The sequence below is a fragment of the Coloeus monedula genome (genome assembly GCF_965178545.1).
Source record: "Coloeus monedula genome assembly, chromosome: 4".
In the NCBI taxonomy this organism is placed as follows: Eukaryota; Metazoa; Chordata; class Aves; order Passeriformes; family Corvidae; genus Coloeus; species Coloeus monedula.
In genome coordinates, this window is record NC_138784.1 from 64991538 (window position 1) to 65015232 (window position 23695).

Genomic DNA, 23695 nt, shown 5'->3' on the forward strand with positions numbered 1-23695 from the left:
TCATGTGGGACCATTCAGGAATGTATCTGTTGTGTAAAAATATATCTTAAACACAGATCTTCAAAAACACTCATAAGTTTTCTAGAGGAAAAGGTATCATTGCACAATAGCACACAAGTACCAGAACAGATAGAAAATGCAGAGTCTAGAAATTACAAATAATAAATGCAAGAAATAAGTATCTGTCTTATTAGAAACTATGAAATAATCAATGACCTGATGAACACTGGAATATTCAGTGAAGATGATGATGAGCATTTGATTGCATTTATTAAGAAATGGTTTCCATGAAAGCAAAAACCTTAACTGTTGAGAAATAAATTCTTTGGGGATTTAAGTTATTTATGCTTACAGTTTTTCACAAGGCACCATTGAAACCCTTTACCCCAAATAATGCTGGAGAAGCTTAAAAGTTGCAAATGGGTACTGGGCACCAGTAAGCATCATCCCAGAGGGACCAAAAAAAAAGAAAAGAAAGCTTGTCTTTTTTCAGGAGCAGCTTATATTTGCTGCCTTGGAAAGAAGAACAAGGAAGGAGATACAAGTCAGTGAAGGTGTTCAAGTAAAAGAACGCATCAGTGAAGGACAAAATGAACTAATTCTAACTAAGACAGAAAGGACATATGCTGTGCTTGATCTGACTCGCAAATACAATGTATCAGGGGAAAATTTCTGGCACAAAGCAAAATTATTAATAAGTAATGATAGCTGGTACCCAAGCCCCACTAGGGGGACAAGGAGGTCCTAGTGGGGAGTGTCAAGCTTCCAGGCTTCCTCTAAGGGCAGGGAGTTCTTTCCCCAGCCTTTTGGAAGTGAAGGACTGGAGGTCTTGCTTCAAGACCCCATTCCTCTGAGCAGCAGATGTGGGTGAAGAGGCCACAGGGACCAGAACACCATTAACTTGACTTTCCTCTGTGCCACGGAACATGAGTCTTCTCTAAACCAGTTCTAGTGAACTAAAGCATAGATGCTTTCTGTGCATTTTTTTCTCTGAAAAAAAAATTACTTTTTGCTGTAATAAAAAATTATCCAGATTTCACTGTTTTGCCCTTTGTATTACATACTTGGCTTCCAGTCATCCTGCATAAATTTATGGTACCTCAAATTTTAGTTTCTTCCAGACTAACATCCTGTAATTTCCCACCGCTACCAAAGGATATTTAATTTTAACACCACCTTACTCCCTCTAATTTAATCTGGAAATACTCAATTCTTTCAGACTTCCCACTTTCAGCTTGATTGCTCTTCTCCCTTCCTGCAATGCTCTGTGATGATGTCCCAGGTTACACATGCCAAACCCATCCAAGTGCTATTGAGGAGAGTGTTAAAGCAGTGAAGCTGGTGGAGAAACAACAGTGAGCACTGACTGGAGGAGCTGCAGTGAAGTGACATGTTGATAACTTACACTTTGGATCCAGAATTTGAAGCATTTCAGTGCCAAAAAACAAGTGGGGAAAAAAGAAACCCATGAAAGAATAGTAAAACAGTATATGCAATGGAACATTCTCTAATTCTAGGAATGTTTAGACAGTATTTAGGAATAGTTTATTTAGACTGAACAAATTACAAGTCAGAATGCAGAGTGGGAAAAATCAGGGAGAAAGATGATCATTACATCTCTTAGGCAGGTCAAACCCAGAGCAAGAAAAAAAATGATATTGAATGTCCTCGGTGGATACAAATAGGGACAGTGGGTTAAATCTGTGCACAGTAAAATCTCCAGCCAAGTATCAGGAAGCATTTTCTCCCCATTAGGATGTCAGATCACAGAGCTGTCTCCCAAGGGAGGTGGTGCAAGGAGCTTCACTGTATGAGTCATTTAAAATTAGACTGAAACAAAGCACCTGCATATACCTCAGGCAACACAGCTCCGTTGGCAGCCAGACAACCTCAATGACCTGACAAGACTTAACCAGCTCTCCTTTCTATCATTCCATTTAATTTTAGTCTTTTCACATTAAGTAAAATGAGAAAAAATAGCACTCTGTGTAGCACTCACACATTCGTTTCCTCAAGTGACTGATTACAAATGAAAAATACATAAATTGTGATAAATATTCAGACATCTGATAGGTAAATCTAATGACTACCTCTGGTTTGTGTTATTATTTAGGAAGTTATTTTAAAACATTCCCCCTCTCCCCCCTACCGAAATGACAAATTTGCCTCGCCAGAAGGTGAGCCAGCCAGGGGTAATCAAATACATAAACAAGATTTAGTTATACCTGGGATGATTATGGTTAGAGCATTTATTTTTGGACTCCTACTGCTTGAAATATCTACCTTTTCAGGCACTCCTAAAGAATGCCAAAGCAAAAATGGTAGCAGCAGAAAAGAAGACAGTGCTGATAAGAAAACATTTATGTCTGAGCAGCAAGACATTCCAAATTTGCTCCCCTGAGTTTTTCAGCATGTATTTCAGAGGACTGAATACCTCATTTGCTTTTTTTTTTTCCAATTTCAGCCACCATGGGCTAAAAGGAGAAAGGAGAAGATTTAGCCTTAAGTTTTGGGGGAGTTTACAGGAAAAGAAGACAGGGAAAAAAATTATTAATTCATTCTTAATCCATTTCTGATATTAAAATTCACTTCACTCTCCTCTTTAATATTATTTATAGTTATTTTCCATGATTGAAAAGGAATTAACATATCTGTAATTATACACTGCAGGATGTGGGGGAGAAAGTAGAATGGCAAAGAAAAGTTCAGTGTTCTCAAAACAGGAATAAAAGGTAACTTCCACAGCAGAAACCCAGTACCTGACCTCCTGGACTGGCAGTGAGGATATTAAATGTATTTATCAAATTTTATGGTTGAAGAAGAGCAAATAAAGTATCAATATTTAGGAAAGAGGGGAAAGAGGGGAAAATATCCAAGTACACAGTGACCTATTATTCTGACCTCAAAACTACACAGGGCTTTAAAACACACTTTGAAGACGAAAAACGGGAACCTGATCTCTCTTCAGGGTGAGTTTTATGTGAACCCTTGCATAGGAAGTGACTAAACCAACATGATTCATTCAGCTTAGCAGAATGAGAATGAGGTGAAATGCAGATTCTACATGTGTGAGGGGTGATGCAATGAAAAATTAGCTATAAAAACATAATTTTAAATGCAATTTCATACAGTGTAGTCTGTCCTGTGTAACCTCTAGAAACTACTACAGGAAAGTGCAATATTTACAGGTGATATATAATATCTTCCAGTCCCATATGGGGAACTATGTTGGATATCAGTCATATTCAAAGATACATCAAAAATGCAAGGGCCAGTTAAGTTTAGACCCTTGATTAGCTCCCAAAGGAGAGTCATGTAAATGAAATCTAGTACTGACATAAAAGTGAATGATGTTGGCTTATAAGGAACAAAACCCAGAAATTAGAGATAATTTTCTATGTAGATGAGAAGTGATGTTCTAGAGCAATATTTTCATATGAAATAAGAACAAGATAGTCTATGAGATAGAGCTTGATAAGTTTACAACAGCAGAAGTCTGGAATCCTTTTCTTAGAAAGATCAGAATGATGCAGAATGAGGGAGGGAGGTTCTTGCATCCAAAGCATGCCACCAGAAGCACACAGTGTGTGTCAAGGATGGCCAAACTGAGAGCTTTAAACTGGTATTTACAGGAAAGGTGGAGATTCCTCAAAAAGCAAGCGAGCAAACTGAGGATGGAATAGATAAGGCAAGAGCCAGGGGAGATGGGAAGAGAAGTGACATAGAAATCAACAAACCCAATGATGAAGTGGAATCACTTTAAGCATAGGTCCATCAAGACAGAGGTTCCTGAGAAGCAATCTTGAGACTGTTGTGGTGAACGAACACACCTGGGTGCCTCTCTGAAATGCTTGGCAATAATGGATATGGCATGGGGAATCAACGGGAGGAATCAGAAATCCACATGCAGTTACATTCATTGAGCTAGTGGAGACATGAGGCAATAGCAACTAAATTTCTGCAGTGGCTGGGTACAGACTCTTTTGGAAAGACAGGCTGGGAAGGGGAGGTGACATTTTTGTGAGACTGCAGATGAAATGCCTGGAGCTCTGCCCAAGGATAATGCACTGGTTATTCTTCCCCAGGTGCATTTCCTTTTGCTGAACTTCATGAGTTTACTCTCAGCCTAATTCTCCAGCCCGTTCAGGTCTATTTGAATGGCAGCACGACTGTCTCTGTATCAGTCACTCCCAGTTTTGTATCATCTACAAATTTGCAGAGGGTACACTGTCCCATTTTCTGGATAGTTACTGAAGATGTTTGAGGAGCAGTTTTGGCCCCAGTATCAAACCCTGGCATAACACCACCAGTGTCTTACCTCCACCCTGAGTTTGAACCACTGATCTCAACCCTCTGGACCTGGCTGTTCAGCCAGTTTTCAATCCATCATACTGCTCTCTTGTCCATATTTTGCCAGCTTGTCCATGACAGTGTTGTCAGAAACAGTGTCAAAAGTCTAGTCAAAGCCCAGGTAGGAAACATTTGCTGCCCCCTCTTCATTCACAAAGTTGATCACTAGATCAGTGAGGCACCTTCCAGCCTAAGCAATTCTGTGAGCCTGTGATCTTGAGGATGACCATTTGTGTGTGCCAGACAAGAAGAGCAGACAGACTGTGGCAATCTGTGTGTCAGATCGCTGATAGCCACTGTAGCACCAAAGTGGCTGGCACTGAGTAATATCAGGTTTACTGATATGAGTAAACCTGGAACCTGACCCTGTACCTGTCAGGCTTCTTTTGCAATCCTGGGGAATGTTAGAACTGACTTCCTCTGAATTTATGGTCATCAGGGCTATTGATGAAAACAATAGCTCATCTCTGTATCTGTACCTAGTAGATTAAAACACTGATGCATTTCCCTGTCCTCTGTTTGATCATCAGCCCTGGAATACAGTCCCTGTTCTGCTAAGGGCCTCTTCTGGGATCTTAAACAGGTCTTCAGCTGTATAGGAGTGTTCACCTCATCTATTTAACTCCTTCAGCATGCGCCCTGTAATTTAGTGCATCCAAAGTTAAGAACTGAAATTCTCAATATAGAGAATGGAGAGAACTGAATGTTTCTAGGGGATGATTAGGAGCATTAAGTTAAACACTTAACGTTACATAGTGTAAATAACCTCCCAGTTACACGCAAATTTTCCTGGTGAATTACTGACTCATTCATACAATGAAAGTGTTCAGAATTAAATGAAAGAAGAATATTCAATATTTATTTTTATCTGAATGCTGTGTGTCTTCATAACGTATCATGTAAACTTTTGCGACTGATAAAGTAGATGTGCTGTGAAGAATTTTTTCAATGCCTAATAAAAAAGTACAAAGAAGGCATTGGAAGTAGCTGGTTTGTTTTACCTTCCTTTGCCTTGATGACTTATTTGGAATGTCACTTCTAAAAGTAAATACTATCTCACAAGCCAGTGTATTTCTGAGCATCTTTGGAATGAGGAGTGGAAAGAACAATTTCCAGCAAAGGAAAGTAATTAATTTTTAAATTGCAGGTCAGCTGCATGAAGCCTCCTATAAAATATACCACTATGCTTTGCCCAACCCTTTTTTTACAAATAAAGATTATACTTATAAGTTGAAAAATTATTGCAGTGCTGGAAACAGTGGAAATTGCAACCTGTAATTCAAACACCTCGTTTTTCTATACATTAACAGCAATTTGACAAAACAATGCACTTCTACGGGGAAAAAGCCTATCTCAAAAAACTTGTTGTCTATGTGATGTCAGGAGCTAGACACCACAATGTATTCATGTTTCTTCCTGAATCTTGCTTATCTAATTGGATTGCCACACTACAAAAAAGGGTCTCTTGAGTTCATATTGGCTGTTTCACCATATGAAGGCACATGTAAAAATTAGGCTCTGTACAAGCCATGTACCATTAAGATAAACACTCCAAACACACTATATATGTACAATGAGGAGAAATGATGAAATTTTCAAAAATCAGAATGATTTTCCTTAGGAAAAGACATCATCTTTTAATCTTGTGCTTGGAGTGATTTCCTTTCCCCCCCCCCCCATGTGATTTTCACTGACAAAATCAGTAGTACCAAAGGTCAGAAATAGTTTAGGATGCAGGAAATTACTCATAACTGATAAAACTAAAAAAGCATTCAGAATTTAGGTAGACACTGCTTAAAGCCCAGAGGGTCACAGATGCAGGCTCTGCTCCAGCTGATTCAACCTAATCCTCAACATAGAAGATAATACCAAATTTTCACCTCACAGTCCCTAAAAATATCTCTCTCTGAGCTCGCAAGAGGCAAAAGGGTTATTGTGCCATGGTCAGCTCAGCCTCCTCACAAAGCACCTTCTGTTGACTGTGGTCCTGTTAGCGGTTTCTACCTGACCCTCCAGTATAATCCCAGTAAGGAAAAGGCAAAAGCACCACGCCTCCTAGGGGTGGCAACCCGAACTTTTGCTTTACCCTAATCAACCAAGTATATTGTCTTTGTCTCTAAGTTATTCCTTTAGGTAGAACAACCCACTCTGGCATTGATGGTAACCCCTTAATGTGGGTTGCAATGAGGCACCAAAGGCTGGGAGCTGATACTGTAAAGGCACTGCCAGGTAAGATTATGAAGGGAAATTTTTAAATAGTGTTACAGGGGCAGCTCCTTCATTTCTATCACTTTGATTTCCTTCCTTTCTCTTTCCAGCTAAATTTTGCCACTGAGCATATAATCATGCACATCTTCATACCATCTGTCTTCTTTCATATTTTTTACAGCTGAGTCAGTGAGAGTTTTAATTTCAATTTTCATCGATCAAGAGATTTTTATCCTGTCTCAGAGAGAGAGGTAGAGGTTTTCCAAAGATAATAACAGTTTCAGTAGCCTGCAGAAGATTTTATTTCTATTTCTTTTAGATGCAGAGTTTTTATGCTCAGCAGACTACTATCCAAATACAGCTGGGAAAAATATGACACAAAATGTGTGCTAGAGATTACCAACACAAGTACCTGCAACCAAAATCTCCACAGGGAAGTGAAACAGAATTTTTCTCAAAGGACTCTCAATTATGAAGTTAAAAACAGCCAGTGGCTTTTGGTTAAGTCTAACCTGTAAAGAAAAACTTATGTCTGACATATCCCAAGTGCCAGCTTGCTGAGGAGGATGGTCCTTCCCTTGCCACACTCAGTGTATCCATAGCAAATGAAGTGCTCCTTGAAAGAGTGATAGTGAGTGCAGGATCTGCTCCACAGCCTATACCCTCTGCTGTGGAGTTTCTAACAAGCCTGGCACACACTGGGAAAGGGAGGAGGAAAGACTTGCACCTTCCTCCTTGTCTCTCTGTAAAAGCCTTTCTAAGCCTTATCATAGAAGACTGTTAATGGGATATTTTGTGATAACAGGCAGCCTATGCTGCCTACTGTAGTAGAAAATAGGAAACCAACTTGCTTTGGATAAATCGTTTGGAGTTATTAGGAACCACACTGAATATAATTCTCTTTAACAGAATGTTTTAAAATGCTGACAATAACATTGTTCCATGCCTTCATGTGCTTGAAGGTTTTTTAGTTGTGAATTAACTCTACTAGTAAAACTTTAAGCAATGAAATCATTCAGCTTGTCTCGTTTTAACATGTGGTTAAACTAATATAACATATTTCTTATTAAATTGGGCAAGAAAGCAGCTGTGAGCTACACCATTTCCAGATCTTCCCAGTGATGGGATCTTCCAGCTCGTGAGAGTGAGAGAACACTGCACTCCCAGCTGCAAAATCCATTCAATCCTACCTGTATTTACCTACCTTTTAAACACTTTGCCACTTTTGACTAATTTACCAGCAGCCTTTTATTCATCATAGCACCCATCTCTTTCCCTTCCTCACTTATTTTCCATACTGACATTATCTTCCCACTTGCATAACTCTTCACTGAACTCAGCACTTGCTTTACCTTTTCTGTTCTTGTTAGCACCCGCTCTTACAAAATCTCTTTGTATCTCCTGCTGTTCCTGATGTGCCCTCAGGAAGAATTATTTATAGCCACACTATGATGTCACCAACTTCAGGCAGATGAGTTGGAAAGGATTTGCAGAGATCATTTTGTCCAACCCCCCTGCTTAAGGAGGGTCACTCAGAGCAGGCTGCCCATGGCCAGATGTCTTTTGAATATCTCCAAAGATGGAGACTCCACAACCTCCTTGGGTAACCTGTGCCAGCACTTGGTCACTTTCACAGCAAAAAGTGTTTTATGATATTCAGACGGGACACGTGTTTCTGTTTGTGCCCATTACCTCTTCGATACCTCTTTTTACCTCTTTCTCACCTCTTTCATCCCTAAGTGTTTCAATGTACAGTTGTGAGAGCTAAGTGCTGGTCCATGGACACCCACTGCTTGGCATCCAGCTCGTTTCCCTACTGACTGCTTTCATCTGTTGTCCTTCATTTTACGATATAAATTTGCAAAAGAAAGGGCTTTCTCAATTTTTTCTCTGCTTCTGCAGCACCTAGCCAGTGGTTTCCAATCTATGCCTGGGGTTCTCTGACAACATGTAAATACAAATAGAAACAATTCTTTTATCTAAAACTCCTAAGACCTTAGTAGGGAAGAGCATTCATATGCACAAAACACAAAGGAAGAACAACTGTATTATTTCCCTACAATCGACCTCAATGTCTCTGGAAGACACTGCAAATGTGTCTGCTCATGGACAGTAAAAGTATTTGATTCCCCATCACCAATTTGAAAGTTCAGTATTCTTATCATTGCACATCACTGTGCAATTCAGAAGGCCTTAAAGATTTTTTTTCTTACTTGTAGATTTTTTTCTCCCGTAGTCCTGAATTCATTGGTGGAGTATGTAAAATAATTTGGTGGTGAACTTAGATCAAAGCAAGATTTTTGTCTTTGCATTCCTCTGATCTTCAGCAGCTTTGAGGATGCTCTAAACTACATCAGATATCAACCTGCCATGTTCATGGACATCTTGCATCCTATCTCTTCCTGGTGATGACTGAAGGAGATCAGACTTACCCTTAACTGAGTCTGGAAACACACATCTAAATTCTGAAGAGCCACTCATTTTGCAGACTGTGGCACCTCTCCTGCACCACTTTCAGTGCTGGTGCACTTTGCTCACGCAGGTGTAGCTTTCTGCTGCACCAGTAGTATCTTTTAAAACTTATTCTGTATTTTTGGCTATTTTTTCTGTATGCACAAAATAAAATAACTATAAATGTAGGTCATCACCTGTGCTTTTTATTTAATTCTCTAGCAGCATATTTGACCTTGATTTCTGATTGCTTCTCCCCTCTTTTCTTTGGAAATACAAGAACCTTCCATTGGACAAAACTCCCTGTAGTTCTATTTATGCTTTCATTTACACAAGGTAAAACATAGAGTCATTATTTTTGAAAACAGTGTAAACCAAATATACAGATTTCCCTACACTTGAAAGGTTTTGTTCATGTTTTTTTTAATATCTTCAGGGTTTTTTGTTTTGTTTTTAATCAGAAACTCCTCGCTTTGAAACACAAACACTTCTTTTAGTGCTTGTGGTTTTTTGGTCTTTTATCTTGCTTTAATTAGCTCACTTGGGAAGTAATGTAACTGTATTACAGAAAAAGCTGTATCAGTAGCTGAATCCTTCTTTTCAATTAACCATACAAATCCAGGCCTTCTTCCCACACTCATACTGCATTATTTCACACTTGGCACAACCTACTTCTCTCAAAGTCCTTCATTATTTTAAGGTCATTCTGACAGGATGCTTCCTGTCTTATTTTGTGCCAGCAGGCAGAAAGATGAACACTTTTGTTCACCTGTCTGGAGTCCACCATAGCAACCATGACCAGGGTTGCATCCAGGACTGCAAAGTCTTATAATACCTTGCTATTGAAACAGAGTAATCAAAGTGAGATTTAAAAAAAACCCCACAATTTCTTCCAAGGCCATAAAAGGGATTTTTTTGTGTCTTGCTGCAAAGCAATTTCTGCTGAAATATGGAAACTGCAATCCTTGCTAGTATACAGAGGCCTTATCCTGATTTTATAGAACATTGTGCAAACAAGGGGAGACTTTAAGGGTCAGTTTTGCTCCCAGGAAACTACATGTGTGTCTGGAAGGCAGAAGCAGGGACAGGCAAACAAGGAGAAATAGAGAATAATTTCCTGGATACACAGGGCAGAATTAGGAAGGCCAAAGAAAATCTGGAGTCAGGATTGCTGAAGGACATAAGGGAAACAGGAGAGATTTTACAGCCACAGCAGCAAGTAAAGGAAGACTGGGGAGAACGTGGGCCAGTGTGACAGGAGACCAAGTGATGGAGAGTGTAGGAAAGGATAATCTATGGTAGGAAAGGGTGAAGGACTCAGACTTCATTCCCTCAGACTTTATTGGCAAAGTCTGCTGCTCACTCCCAGGCCATTCAGGTTTTTGCTTAGGACCAAAAATGGCAGAAACTACCCACGGTACAGAAGGATCAAATTAGGTACTAATTAGGTCAGCTGGACATGTGCAAGTCCATAGGACTGGAAAGGATGCATATGAAAATGCCAGGAAACTGGCTTGATGTTGTTTCGGGACCATTCTCTATCATGTTTGAAAAGTTGTGATTAAGAAAGCAAAGACTAGAGAAGGCACTTGTTAGTCTTCAAAAAAGGCAAGAAAGATTTAGGGAACATACTCAGAAAAAAACCATAATATTTTGATTCATAGGAAGATGTTAATAGAAAGGTATTGTGGAAGCTTCAGTATACCTTGTGCTTAGAAAATACAAAAGCTTCAATATTTTTGGAAAATTCTGAGATTGAGAGAAACAGAAAGGGGATTTTCTCCATTTTTTCAAAAGAACCTCCCAAACACTTTTTAGACTGCAGTTTATGGTATTTAGCAGAATACTGTTTGATACAGGAAGGTGATCTGACGCTTAATATTGACGAATATCACAAATATAAATGTGTACTATCCAAAAGGATATAAAATCTAGAGGAGCTTCACAAAGACATAACATGATAAATACATGTCAACTGGATATAACAAATATTGTCTTTCCAGTAATGTATTGAAAAATGGAGATCTCTGTAACTGAGCAATGTAGCTAAACATTTCTGCAGAGCACATCACAATGAGTTGCAATTTGAATGGTTAATTCTTTTACATCTTTTGTAATCTCTACAGGTACGTGTGCCTTAACAGTGTGATAGCCCGAAAACTCAGGCTCTACAGTTTGATGGTTTTTTTCTAACACAGTTTGCATTTAAACTAAAGCTACACAATATGTACTGCAGGCAAAGTTCACTTAGAAATGTAACTGAAATGCAAACATGAACTGTTTGTGACCTGTTTTATAAAAAAGCCCACAATCAAAACCTAGTGTGTCACACAGACAGCATTAATATATACTATACTGAAGCATACAATACTACACTACAGCCTTTAATTAATCTCTCTACTAGTGCAGGAATATTTCTACTAATAACTACTTTTAAAATTTCTAAGAGATGAAACTTGGATCTCCACCTCTGGAGGTTATTTTAGCTTTTAAATCACATGAGTACGAAAAATTTTTCCCCCAGTATTAAATTGAAATATTCATCTTTTCCAGCTTCATCACATTAGCCCTGGTCACTTATTTGCCCAACTGTGTTTTATTTTTATTCACCCATTGGGTTCACATATTTTAAATTCTCTGAGCTTCTCAATCATTACTCAACAAAGCTCTGTCTGATGAGTTCTCTAAATTTATTCCCTACAGGTCTCCTAGTAATTTGCATTACTTTTGCCTGGACACCTCAGTTTGTTAATACTTTTCTGGTAGTAACAGCACAGAATTCTAAAGATTAGGGTAGAGGTCTTAGCTGAGCTGACACGTGGTCAACCCAGCTTGGGAAAAGACATGAGGGCAAAATTTCTTTATTTATTTCCCTGCAGTTGAGATCCTCTTGGTGCTGATCTAGCTTTGATACAAAATAAAGTATGTTAACAGTTGTTTTGGTGAGCCTGTTTGAGCAGACAGGGTTTCTGGAGCACTCAGACCCCTATAATTTGTGCTCTGTTGCACCTGGTCCTGCTCTACATCCTGGGAATACACCTGAGCAAAGAATAGTGTTGTCTGTCTAGTTATATGTTCTCTGAATATGGGGGTGAAATGTTGAGACCATATTACTATGAGATCTACCTCTTCAAGAGGCACTTCCAACAGGAATATGATTTTTACTACCAAGTATCTCTTTTCATTCTTCTATGCCTTTGAAAACACTTTCTGCTGTTAAAAGACATGGCTTTTGGAGGACTACTTCTATTTTTATCTCTATGCATCTATCCTCATGAATCCTTTGTTTTCCATTTTAAATCAGAATATTTCATTAACTACTGTGTTTAGGTCTTAGGAGAGTAGCATTTCATTATCTTTATGTTGATTAATTTCCTTTGTATCCATCTGCTGTGGAGTGCTCAGGATGTCCTGCACACAAGGGAACACTGCATACAGTGAGTGGGTGGAATTTTGAATACCTTACAATTTTTACAAGGAAGAATGGAATCAAAACTACTGGAATCAAACACCAGCTCTTTATAAAACCATTTTCACCACAAAGCAGTAATTAAAATCTCCATTGCCTACATGGAGCAGTCCTTAACTCATTTTTAAAATTTACAGATATTAAAATGAAATGTTAATTGAAAACGCATTAGCTGAACAGAAGGGTTTAGATCGTTTAGGCTAAATTTGGCTTGAGAGAAGAAATGATAGCCTATGTAAAACTTAATATCTTCTTAAGGAGACAGAATGGGGACTGTCTCCAGGTGAATGGAATCTGAGCACCTCCCAGTGTTGCTTATGTGCCAGTTGTTGGCAGTCACAGGCAAGGCATTGGCTGTGACCCACATTCTCTTCCCCAACAGAGCTCATTATAATGCTGACCCCTTAAAACTCTGCCTAAAACAACTGGAAGTTGTGTCTTCAAATAAGCAAGTAATACAAAACACCAAGGTTTCATCCATGGGATGTATTCAACCTGTTTTTTAAAGATTTAATGATTACAGATTTCTGGAATGCTAAGGAAACCCCAGCTAAGACTCACCCTTCTGCCAAACAATACTCCATTAGATAAAAAAGCATGGGTGAAATTCTGTTTTCATTTAAGCCAGCTGGAAATTTACCATGGAATTCAGTGGGGCCAAGGAAAGTCCATGATCATATAAGTGGTTAAATAGCTTCAGTGAGCGTGGACTTTTCACCAGTGAATGAATTTGAGACAATTCCAAACAATCAAACAAATCATAAAAACCACATTTTTGAGAAAATTGATGTCACAATAACTAAAATCATTGCTTTTCATGGAATAAATTAAGGACTATTACATTAACAGCAAATAAGATGTCTTTTACAAGACAACTGTTCTGGAGATTTTCTGAGGCAAACAAAAATTTGATAGAAAAAAAGAGTTCTACTTAGTGCATTATTGATAAGTGTACTGGCTGAATTAATTTATGTTCTTATTTTTGTCACATCTTTAACAGTTATGAACAGGCTTTTTCATGTTTTCATTTGTTATAGAGCTCATCATTGCTAAAATCCCCCTTGCTTTAATGTATTTGAAATACATTTCTATCCTTATGGATTGCCAACAACCATGTTTCTTTTTCTTACAGTACTTATACACTGAATATCTCTTGTTATTTCTGGTACTACCATTACACGTGGCAATTTTACCCATAGCATGCATTGCACTTCAACTCTTACATAATTAACTCTTCATAATGATGTCTAACTATAACCTTCAATCTTGTGCCTTAACATACCTGGGTTTCGGAAATACTGAAGCTGTTACATTCCTGTTGATGAGCACTGACATTCTTAAGCAATACACAATTCATTTTCATTCTACTGATGCGCTGCACTGGCTAAGAATTTTGCTGATCTAATAAGGAGATGGGAACAACATTTGATATCAGTGATCCATGAAGTCTCCATGCAAGTTTTGATGCATCGGAGAGATGACCATGCTGAGCCAAACCTCCTACCAGAGAAGTTGTAAAAGACTGTACACACACATAGACACACACTTTGCTCATCACAGCTTTTTCTATTCTGCATATTTACACATTGTGTCAATTCAAGGACCATCTTTGATCTTCATTTCAGAAACTAGGAAAGGAATGTGGGTTATTTTGCTGGGGCATGTCTTCTTGTGTTACATGAGTCTGCATGGCACGAGTGGCTTCCATTCTGCACAGGAACCCCTCCTCCTCTGGTTATACAACCATGGTTATGTTATCCAAATAAGTGTGTTGGATAACGAAGTTATCATTTTGAGCCAACTCAGAATTCCTTTAATCAGTACAGTAAATTGAAATTCTACTAAAAAGCAAACAAAGTGAAACCTTTAGGATTTGGTTGTGCTGCTATACAAAGACCTTGAAGTAAATGTTTGGTGTGCTTCAGGCAAACAGCCCCTGCCTCAAAAAGCAAGGTGCTGGTGTATAATAAATTTTTAATTTTATATAAATGTGCATAATAAAATTTGTAATTTTATTACAAATTCAGAACTCAATGACAATGTCACTGAAGTTAACGACTTCGACTGTTAATCTGACTGAGAGTAGAACTGACTCTTGTATTCTTACTCTTGTTCTGCACTGAATAATGTTACCTAGATTGACAGGGAACTTAGCCACAGGTAAGCTGCAAAACATAGCAACTGTTTATGTAACATTATTATGCTTAAAATAATTCATATCTATAAAGATAACTTTCTTCCCAGCAGTTGCTCAAAAAGGCATAAGTAGAAAAGTCAAAATAATAATGGATTTAGTCCTACTGAAATGAAATATCTTCATATTTGCAAAACTGCTAAACAAAGAGATTTGTAGAGTTTTTATCATGAACATACTATTGCTTTTCTACAGCACTTTGGAATACTACAGTCATTCACAGTCGTCACAGAAGTGGTAGACAAAGAAAGGAGTATTCAAAGCCTAAAGTAGTAAGAAGGTCACAGAGTATCCTATTTTTAATTCTAAAGAATTTGTAACTTAAAAATCTATTTTAAAACTAAAAAAACCACGTGTGCTTCAAAGAAAAAAAAAAAGAACTATACAACTCTATCTAAGAATGTATGTTGCTTTCACTTTTAGATTATATCCTGTCTAGGCTGGAATCACAACTCTTATTTGCTGCAATAGAACAAAATGTTTCTGATTGTTTTTACTGGTTTTATCATTACTATGAGAAAATATCCCCCTCCCAACAATACCAAGTACTGCAATGAACAATACAAACAGTATCAGGTAAGTGTCCACTTGACCTCCTTCTCCTCTGTCTTACCTGAATGTTACTGATTCTCTTTGGAATTCACACTGTAGAAGGCAAATTGACTGAAAACAAACCTTCTAGTCAAAAAGTGATGAAAAACAGCACACGTACACAGTCTGTCTTTTTATCTCAACTAAATGAGAAATCCCTCATTCTTTAAAACATTTTTCTGGTAGAGATGAACTGGTTCATAGTGGTTGTGGTTAGAGAATCAGCACAGACTGACACAGCTACACTATATGGAAACAGCTAAATACAGGATGATTTTCTTAAAACAAAAAAATAATAAAGAAATCTTCAAACCAATCTATTAACACTGAGAACCTTTGAAAGGAAGGCTGATTTGTTTCAGAAATCCAATAACCAATGTTGATAAGAAGAGGAAAATTAATCTCCCAGAGCATGTATGCTCACAGAAGTTGCTTCATATATGCAAGAATTCAAAAGTTATCTTCTCTTCATGAGGGAAATCAAAAATTTCTTTGCTCTGGTTGTTTTAACTGTCACCAGTAAATTTAATCACTGCAGTCCTAATGTGCTCAGGAAAACTTGTGACAGGATGATTAGAAAAATTCTTCCCTAAAGAAGGCATTACAGTCAAGAATTAACCAGGAAACTGGGGACGTAACTTTGTATGGTCATGTCCAAACATCTTTGCATGGGAACAGGAGAAATAGCATCTGTAAAATAGTTATATTTTCTCATGTGTTACCGATTATTTGCCATAAGGCACAGGCAGATAATATATTATCTGTTTTTTGTCAGAATGTGCATCTGGTGATCAGGAAACCTGGGAATCAAAGACAGGATTTAGGCAGAAATGGTCTGTTGAGTTTATTTAGTTGCATGTTTAGTTTCTGATTTCTTGGCTTCAGTGAACTTGTCACCTGTGATAAACAAATGACGTGACAGACATTGCACATAGAGTCATTATTTTTGAAAATAATGTTCAAAGTCACGACTTTGGACCTCTCTTCAGCTGAGTCCTCAGCTGGTTTGAGGAGTTATGCAGCTTCCTCAACCAGTATTTCACCTTGCTGTCCACTCAGCTCTGGTAGCTGGTATTAAAAGACACATCTTAGTATCCCTCGAGGGACAGAAGAGCACTGTGAATTAATTTAACATAGCAGTTCAATCTCCACAAACTTCCTGCAAACTAATGAAATTACATGGGCAAGCAATGACAGACTTTGCTACACTTAAGCTCCTGTAATGTTACTTTCAAACACCTAAGGTAACAAAAAGACACTTCAAGAAAGGCTTGTTATTTAATTAACCTGTGATAAAAGTAAAATTGTGGTGGTGTATTAATGTTTAGGTAACTTGTATCATCAGATGTCAGACAGTAGTGAAAAATGTAGAAACCTGAAAAATTACATACTTTCCTTTATTTGATCTTCTTTAATGGACATCTTTGTTACAAGTTCTGTATTGATACAAGTCTTAATGAAAATTCATTTACTTCACAATGGGTACTTTGTGCTGATTAGGTGGGAAAGAATTATCTTTGCTGCTATTTATAACACAGCTAATGATTTTTTTTTGGTGAATACCTCCTTATTTATCTTCAGATGCTTTCCTCAACAGGGATAAAGTCAGGACAAAAGGGTCTTCATTGCTTCTTTTGCTACAAGGTGAAAATACGGGGCTGATTTCTGTAAAGTGGCTCTACTCACCCAGGTATTCCCATGTATATGGGTCATATTTTTCCTATAAAGGGCGTTTCCTCTAATTCTGCATATTGCAGTAAAAACCCACTATCCCTTACCCAGCTATTTTAAATACTAGTGTATTTCCAAGAAACATCTGGTTTAAAATAGTGTACCATTATTCTTGTTTTATTAAAATACCCTGCTATGTAACTGACCACCTCTATACAACAGTTTCACTTTCAGTATAGCTGTGTTTTGGAAAAGGTTTAAAATCAGATGAATCATAGGTTCTCCTGGGAAGCAGTGTCATGCAGTAAGCTGCTGGCTCTTTGCCCCATAGACGGGCATCTCTAAAATAGCCATTAGGACAGCTCCTGTCCCTCTGCCATATTACACAATTAATGAGTTCTTTTCAATAACTTTACAAAGCCCATAAGACAGAGCAAATTCTTCCTCTGTTACTTAAGTAGTGAGGTTTCAACTTCTGATATAGATGGATATTTGCAGGATCACACGTGCAAAGGAAAAGTGTTAGTCTTACACCCGTTTTCTGTTGTGGAATGTTAGGAAAGCAGCTGTTTGCTGAAATTTTGTGGAAATGTTCTTGAGTATTTCTTGTAAAGGACTACTGTTTGTGTCCTGTAAATGCAATGTAGATTCTCTTAACCACTACAATATACTAAAATTATAATGAGCCCATATGCATTTAGCTTTTACATATGAAAATATTTTCATAGTGGCCATATGGCTTTTCACAAATTTCTGATAACAGTAGCAATGACACACTTTTAACAGAATATCCCAGCGCAGTTCCATCTAATTAGAAAACAGTACAATGGAAACATTATACAAATTAAGCAGTAAAAGCATGCTTACCTTCATATGTTCCACTTTCTAGGAGAGCACCACTTTTCTCCAATTCCATAAAATCTTCAACAGTGATGAAAATATAGTCCACACCAGGGACTTCCCCCTCCTTATGTGGCCTTGTGGTGCCTATTAATAATATGAAAGACACACTGTCAAGCATGTGGCCTAAATGTAGAATGATCTTTTTGAAAGCTTTGGAAAATTCACAAAGTAAACCATTTATACAACATCTTACATAGCACATCTTCCTTGTGAGGATGCCTTTCAAAGCAATATAGCTATATTTGCTGAAACTGACAGAGGTATATGAAATGTATGTTTAAGATCATGCCAGATATTATTTGTATCCATATTGTTTATTCTCACTAATGAAAAACTATCATACAGTTGTTCTTTTTATGTTACTAGAGAGACCCTTAGTGATATCAGGCATTCAGAGGTAACACAAAACAGTCTTGTCTACAATTAATCTGTTTCATGATATTCTAAACATTTATTTAGAACACAAAATAACAGTTCTGTAAGTAAATCTGTAAGGGTTATATTCACATTGCTTGTTTCAGTGCCATAAGTGGACTTGACAAATGGTTAGGCTTCAGGGCCTGTGGGATTCAAATCACCTGCTAACCGTGCTGTCACACTGCAAAGGTGTTTATATTTAGTTATTGCCTCTATTGTCATCTCTGGAAGACAGAACTCCATAAAAGCTGACAGACAATATTACACACAGCCTGAGAAGTGACTTGGCTTAGCTAGCAGAAGTTGGGATGTTAGTAATGAAGAGTCTGAAATTGACCTGATTTCCTAATGATCCAGTTTATTGTGGTCAGACTACCCCTGCCTTGATTGAAACCACTAAATAAGTCTCAAAATTCTGTTTGGAAATGGGAGTGTTTTAGGTTCTCTTCAGTCTCAGAGTGTTTGAAATATCTTAATAAATTCTTTATCAATACTGTACTGATTACATCACACATGCAGGGTTTGGTTTAAAGACAATTGACATTGGGAAGTGGCTAGAAACCTGTCCAATCTCCTTTCTGTTATTTGAAGACACAGAGACATAGAACTGTTAGGTTAACCCAATTGCCTGTCATAGAGACCTTTTTCTCCTCAGAGACAGCCTGAAGTCCATGGCAATGACTGAATGAGCCTGTCAAGCTAATATTTCAGTACCTAACATGGGGAATATATTTTGATAAATCTATAAGACCCTTCCCTCATTTTCTCAGATTCCAGTTCCCTTCTCATCTCAACATTTACAACTAAAACTGGCTGTTAATTTCTGGGAATTTTCATACTATTATCTAGAGTACTCTGTCCATCTGGATGCAATTCTGGGCTCCTCAGTACAAGAGAGATGTGGAGCTCTTGAACTGGATACAATGGAGGGCAACAAGGATGACTGGGGGGACTCGAGAATCTCTCTGATGAGTAAAGGCTGAGAGAGTTGGGCCTGTTCAGCCTGGAGAGGAGATGGCTGAGAGGGGACCTCATTAATGTGTATAAATACCTAAAGAGGATGCCAAGAGGATGCCTAGAGGATAAAGCCAGGCTCTGCTAAGTGGTGCCAACCACTAGGACATGAGGCAGTGTCTGATGCACAGGAAGTTCCATCTGAATATTTAGAAGAGCTTCTTCACTGAGCAGTGACCGAGTACCGGAACGGGTTGCCCAGACAGGGTGTAGAATCTTCCTCCTGGCAGATATTCCAGAACCATTTGGATGCAATCCTGTGCTAAGTGCTCTGGGATGACCCTGCTTGAGCAGGGAGGTTGGAATAGATGACCCACTGTGGTCCCTTCCAACCTGACCCACTCTGTGATTCTGTGATTACTCTTGTGTTTTGGAGATGATATGGTTAAAGTACTCAGAGACCTGGATTGTTCATAAGAATGCTGAATTTATTTCCCATGCAGCAGCATCCCCAAAGATCTCCAGCCCTTTGTGAGAACTATATTGAAGCACAGGGATTCTGGTGTGCCACTGAGCTCCCAGGAGCTCTGCTAACAGCACAGACATCAGATGTTTGATCTGTGTGCTCTCCCTCAAGAAATTTTTTACTATCAAAGAATATTGACAGGAACTGTATCTTCCTCAAAAACACTCTGGCAAATCAAGGCTATTCCCAGACATGGCACAGGGAGGAAGCTGGCATATAAGATGAGTATCTCTAACTTACTCTTTCTACAATATTTTTGTTATGTAGCCAAGCTAGGATTACCAGTTTACTAATCAAACAAAAATACAAGTTACATAAAACCTAAGGCCTGCTTTGAGTGGAAAGTTGGAAAGATGATATAAAGAGCTCCCTCACAAGTGAAATTTTTAATGATTTTATGCTATTAAGTGTTAATACACTCTAGTTTGTTTTAAACTCATGGATATTCAGCAGTCATTCATGAGGGATGATGAAAAAGTCTCACAGGAAGTCAAACAACAGACTTGGTCATCCCTATGTTTCTCCACTTTGGTCACAGTCTTGGGTCAACTTGCCTAGAAAAGTGTAATGTAATTCAGTTCTGAATCCCCCTCTCAAGTTGGAAGCTACAGACTTAATCTTTCTGCCCTTATATTACTTAGTCAAGCTTTTTTCAGATACAGTACAGATATGATACATTTTGCATATGCCTTGCATTACTTAACTATTAATTAAATATTCTGTCTAATCTGCTTAGACAACACCAGGAGACAACACTGTCACTTGGATGGTTCCACCCTCTCACAGTCCTCAGGGAGCCTGCTCCAAGAGCCCTGCACTGCATTGTGTACTGAGGGCTGCAGCCTATAAAAGATAAAGCAGTCACTTCCTGCAACAAAATGGAGAAAGGACCAAACCATGATCAATAGTTGTGTGAGGTCAGGGTGACTCTCACCCCAGGTACAGCAGTTTCCATCCCCAGCAGAAATTTATTGCTCTTGATGAAATCTTGCTGAGTCCCATTTCCTTCCCGCATCTGCTCTCATTCCCTCAGGCTGGAGGACCTGAGATCTTGGAAATGGTTAAAGCAACTCCCTGGCTAATGGAATAACCAATGCTTTTTTGCCTCTTTTACTCTTTCACCCTGGAGGAACTGAGTTGTTGCTAATAATACTTCTGTCCTCCTTTATAGTTTTCTGTAAGCACCATGGACTTTGTAATGTGCATGTTTACAGAGTTGGACACAGTTACTGGAGCATCTTAAACACCCATCAAGGTCCAAACATTGAGATCTATATACTGGAATCTTACAGACCACAGGCAAATTCTTTCCTTTAACCTAGAGCTACACTTCTTAATAGATTTTAACTACATTCATATAGACGGATAAGCAGGCCAAAACCCGCTGTTGAATCAAGACTTAAAACAAAGGACTAATTCCAAGCCTTTTATTTCTACAGACACATCTTTTGTTATGCAGCATCAGGGCTTAATAGGACACAGTTTTTACTACTTATAATATTTAGCCCTTTATTAATGCAAAAGGAAGAAAAGAGCTCAGTTACCATTTTGTTACCATGGTAACCTATGAAAAAATAATCTTTGAATTCCATAATGAAAGAATATGATCCTTTCAGATCTTTCAGGACCAAAACCAACAAGGGGTATTTGCACTATGCATATTTCTGATGAGTACAATTTATTGGTGCTATTGAAGACACAAAATGAGAAGCTCTCAAGTAACCATGACCAGTCCAGGCATGCAAGTGCTGTCACACAACCTGTAGGTACCTTAGAAATTGCAGGATCTTGGTCTACAAAATCTGGACTGATATTGATCTTCCTTGAATTCACGACCACTACTAGCATCATTCATCAATCTGCTCTCAAAACCAGTATTAAGTTAATTCAGTGAGCAACTACTTTGTTTGGATTTATAGCTTCAAGATGGATAGTTGGTACAGTTCAGAGATATTTAAGGTATGTGTTCTATCTTTTTATTATTATTATGTTTTAAAAAGACCCTTTGCCTTTGCAGCTGGTTTCTTCTCTTCTACAAGGGAATTATGATTTGCCATACTTCAGTGCAGGCTTCTGTGTGGTGTTGTAGGATGGTGCTATATTCCAGGAGAGGAATTAAGTGCTGTTTACATAAATAGCCTCGGAAAGAGTATTTTTCTTTTAACTGAGTTTAAGGCACCTGAGGGCAGGCATTTAGACACGTAAGAAATCTTTACCTGTATAAAAAAAAAAGAAGTGTTTTAATTTAATAGCAATAAAGCAATGCTTTTATGAGCTTGGGGAACAATAAATTAAATGGAACTTTTATGTTGACTTCTGGATTGGAAAAATGGTCAGTTCATGTAGTATTCAGTCCAGATTACCTTTACTGGTAAAAAAGTATAGAATTATTGATTCTAAGAAGAGTTCCAGGGCTGGAAAGCCCCACACCAGTTTGTAGAGGTAGGAGAACAACTAGGAGTTTCTATGACTCTTTTTAATCTCAGAATTTGATCACATAATTATAAAATTTTAGTGCTTATTTGGGAGCAAGGCGCACAACCTAACTTGGAACATATTTCTACTTCTTAGAGGCACTGAGTCTTCACAGTCTCTGTTCAACTCTGCTACTTTCAAAAGCAGGAAAGATGCTCCCTCAATATTTCTTTTTTTGCTAACTCCAAGTAGCTATGGAAAAGAGGCTAATTTATTTATGTGTCAACATAAGAATATTAGTTAAAACTCCCAGAACTATGACAGGAAAGACTCAGAAAGGTGCTCTTTGCTCAGTACCATGGACACATTTTAAGGAACACTTCATCCTTTCAGTAAATAATCTGTATTTTACAGTCTTTAGCAGCATTACAAGGATAATACTGCACTGGTTGGGTCCCTGCACAGTCTATATGATGGTCAGGAAAGTAGAAGTAAGGGCCTTACTCCCTGCATGGTCCAATACCGACTCACAGACTGTATTCACAGGTTTCAATGCTCCAAGCTTACAGGCATGTTATAAATATTTAAATTACTACTTTTTTTTTTGGTAAGTTAAGGGCAAACATGGCACACCACTATTCAAACATTGTCATATGTATTTAGCTGATTTGTATTTGGATTCACAGATTGGTTCCTACCAGATGAGGTAAATTCAAAAGCAAAGGTGTGTCTTTGCCACAAGGATTTAGAGTAAATGAAGAGCACAGAAATAACCTAGTCCTTTTTGCATAATGACCTACTTCTAAAGTAATTTTCCCAATGTATGGAAGTAAATCATGTCTTAATTTGCTTATCTGCTCCAAATGTAATAAAATGCAAAGAGAAAAATGCCTTTAACATATGAAACCCTTTTATTAGACAATCTACTGAAAATTTGTTCTGTAACTCTGGTCTGCACAACAGCTTGTTGTGGAACATGGTACGTCAGGCTGTCATACATTACAGTAGCTGGAGGGATCCCTCCTGCAGAAACAGACTGCTAATCTTTAATAAACTTCAGCTGAGCCCTTGGTATGACCTTCTATACACTTTGCCTTAGAAAAATTCAACAATACTTAATTAGCTCCTTTATTTGTTTGCCAAATTACTCTGGAACACTATTACAGTGGGGAACTGAAACGTATGGGAAATTATACCTATCTTGTCAAATTACTAACTGCATTAAGAAGAGAAGCACCACATTTGTCTTGATCTACTGAATTTCCAGCTGAAGAGAATAATAAACATAATTTTCAAGTAAAGTGATTTTAGATGTACTACAAAGCCTGAAGCTTCAAGTGTTTATGACAATTCTCATAACAACGACATAAACCACAATGGCATAAGTCCCTTCTTGCCAATGGTCATGAAGAACAAAAGTGTTTCCCTTTTCTCAGTGTGCAATACCAGCAATTTCTCTGATGTATTGCTATAAAAAAAAGCTGCAGAAGCAAAGGAATGAATTCCAGATTCCCGAAAATGTTTTTCAGGGGTAGTAGTTTCAAAC

At 38.0% G+C, this 23695-nt stretch overlaps 1 protein-coding gene across 2 annotated transcripts in view; it reads right to left on the reverse strand.

Moving 5' to 3' along the window:
- The window catches only part of MAGI2 (membrane associated guanylate kinase, WW and PDZ domain containing 2), a gene marked incomplete at both ends in the record, with an annotated part of 715368 nt that overhangs the window by 276294 nt on the left and 415379 nt on the right, over positions 1-23695 (reverse strand). For both annotated transcript variants that reach the window (XM_082279816.1, XM_082279815.1), the window contains one exon: positions 17802-17921. In XM_082279816.1, coding sequence (XP_082135942.1) covers positions 17802-17921 — 120 coding nt within the window. The remainder of the gene's footprint in view (positions 1-17801; positions 17922-23695) is intronic.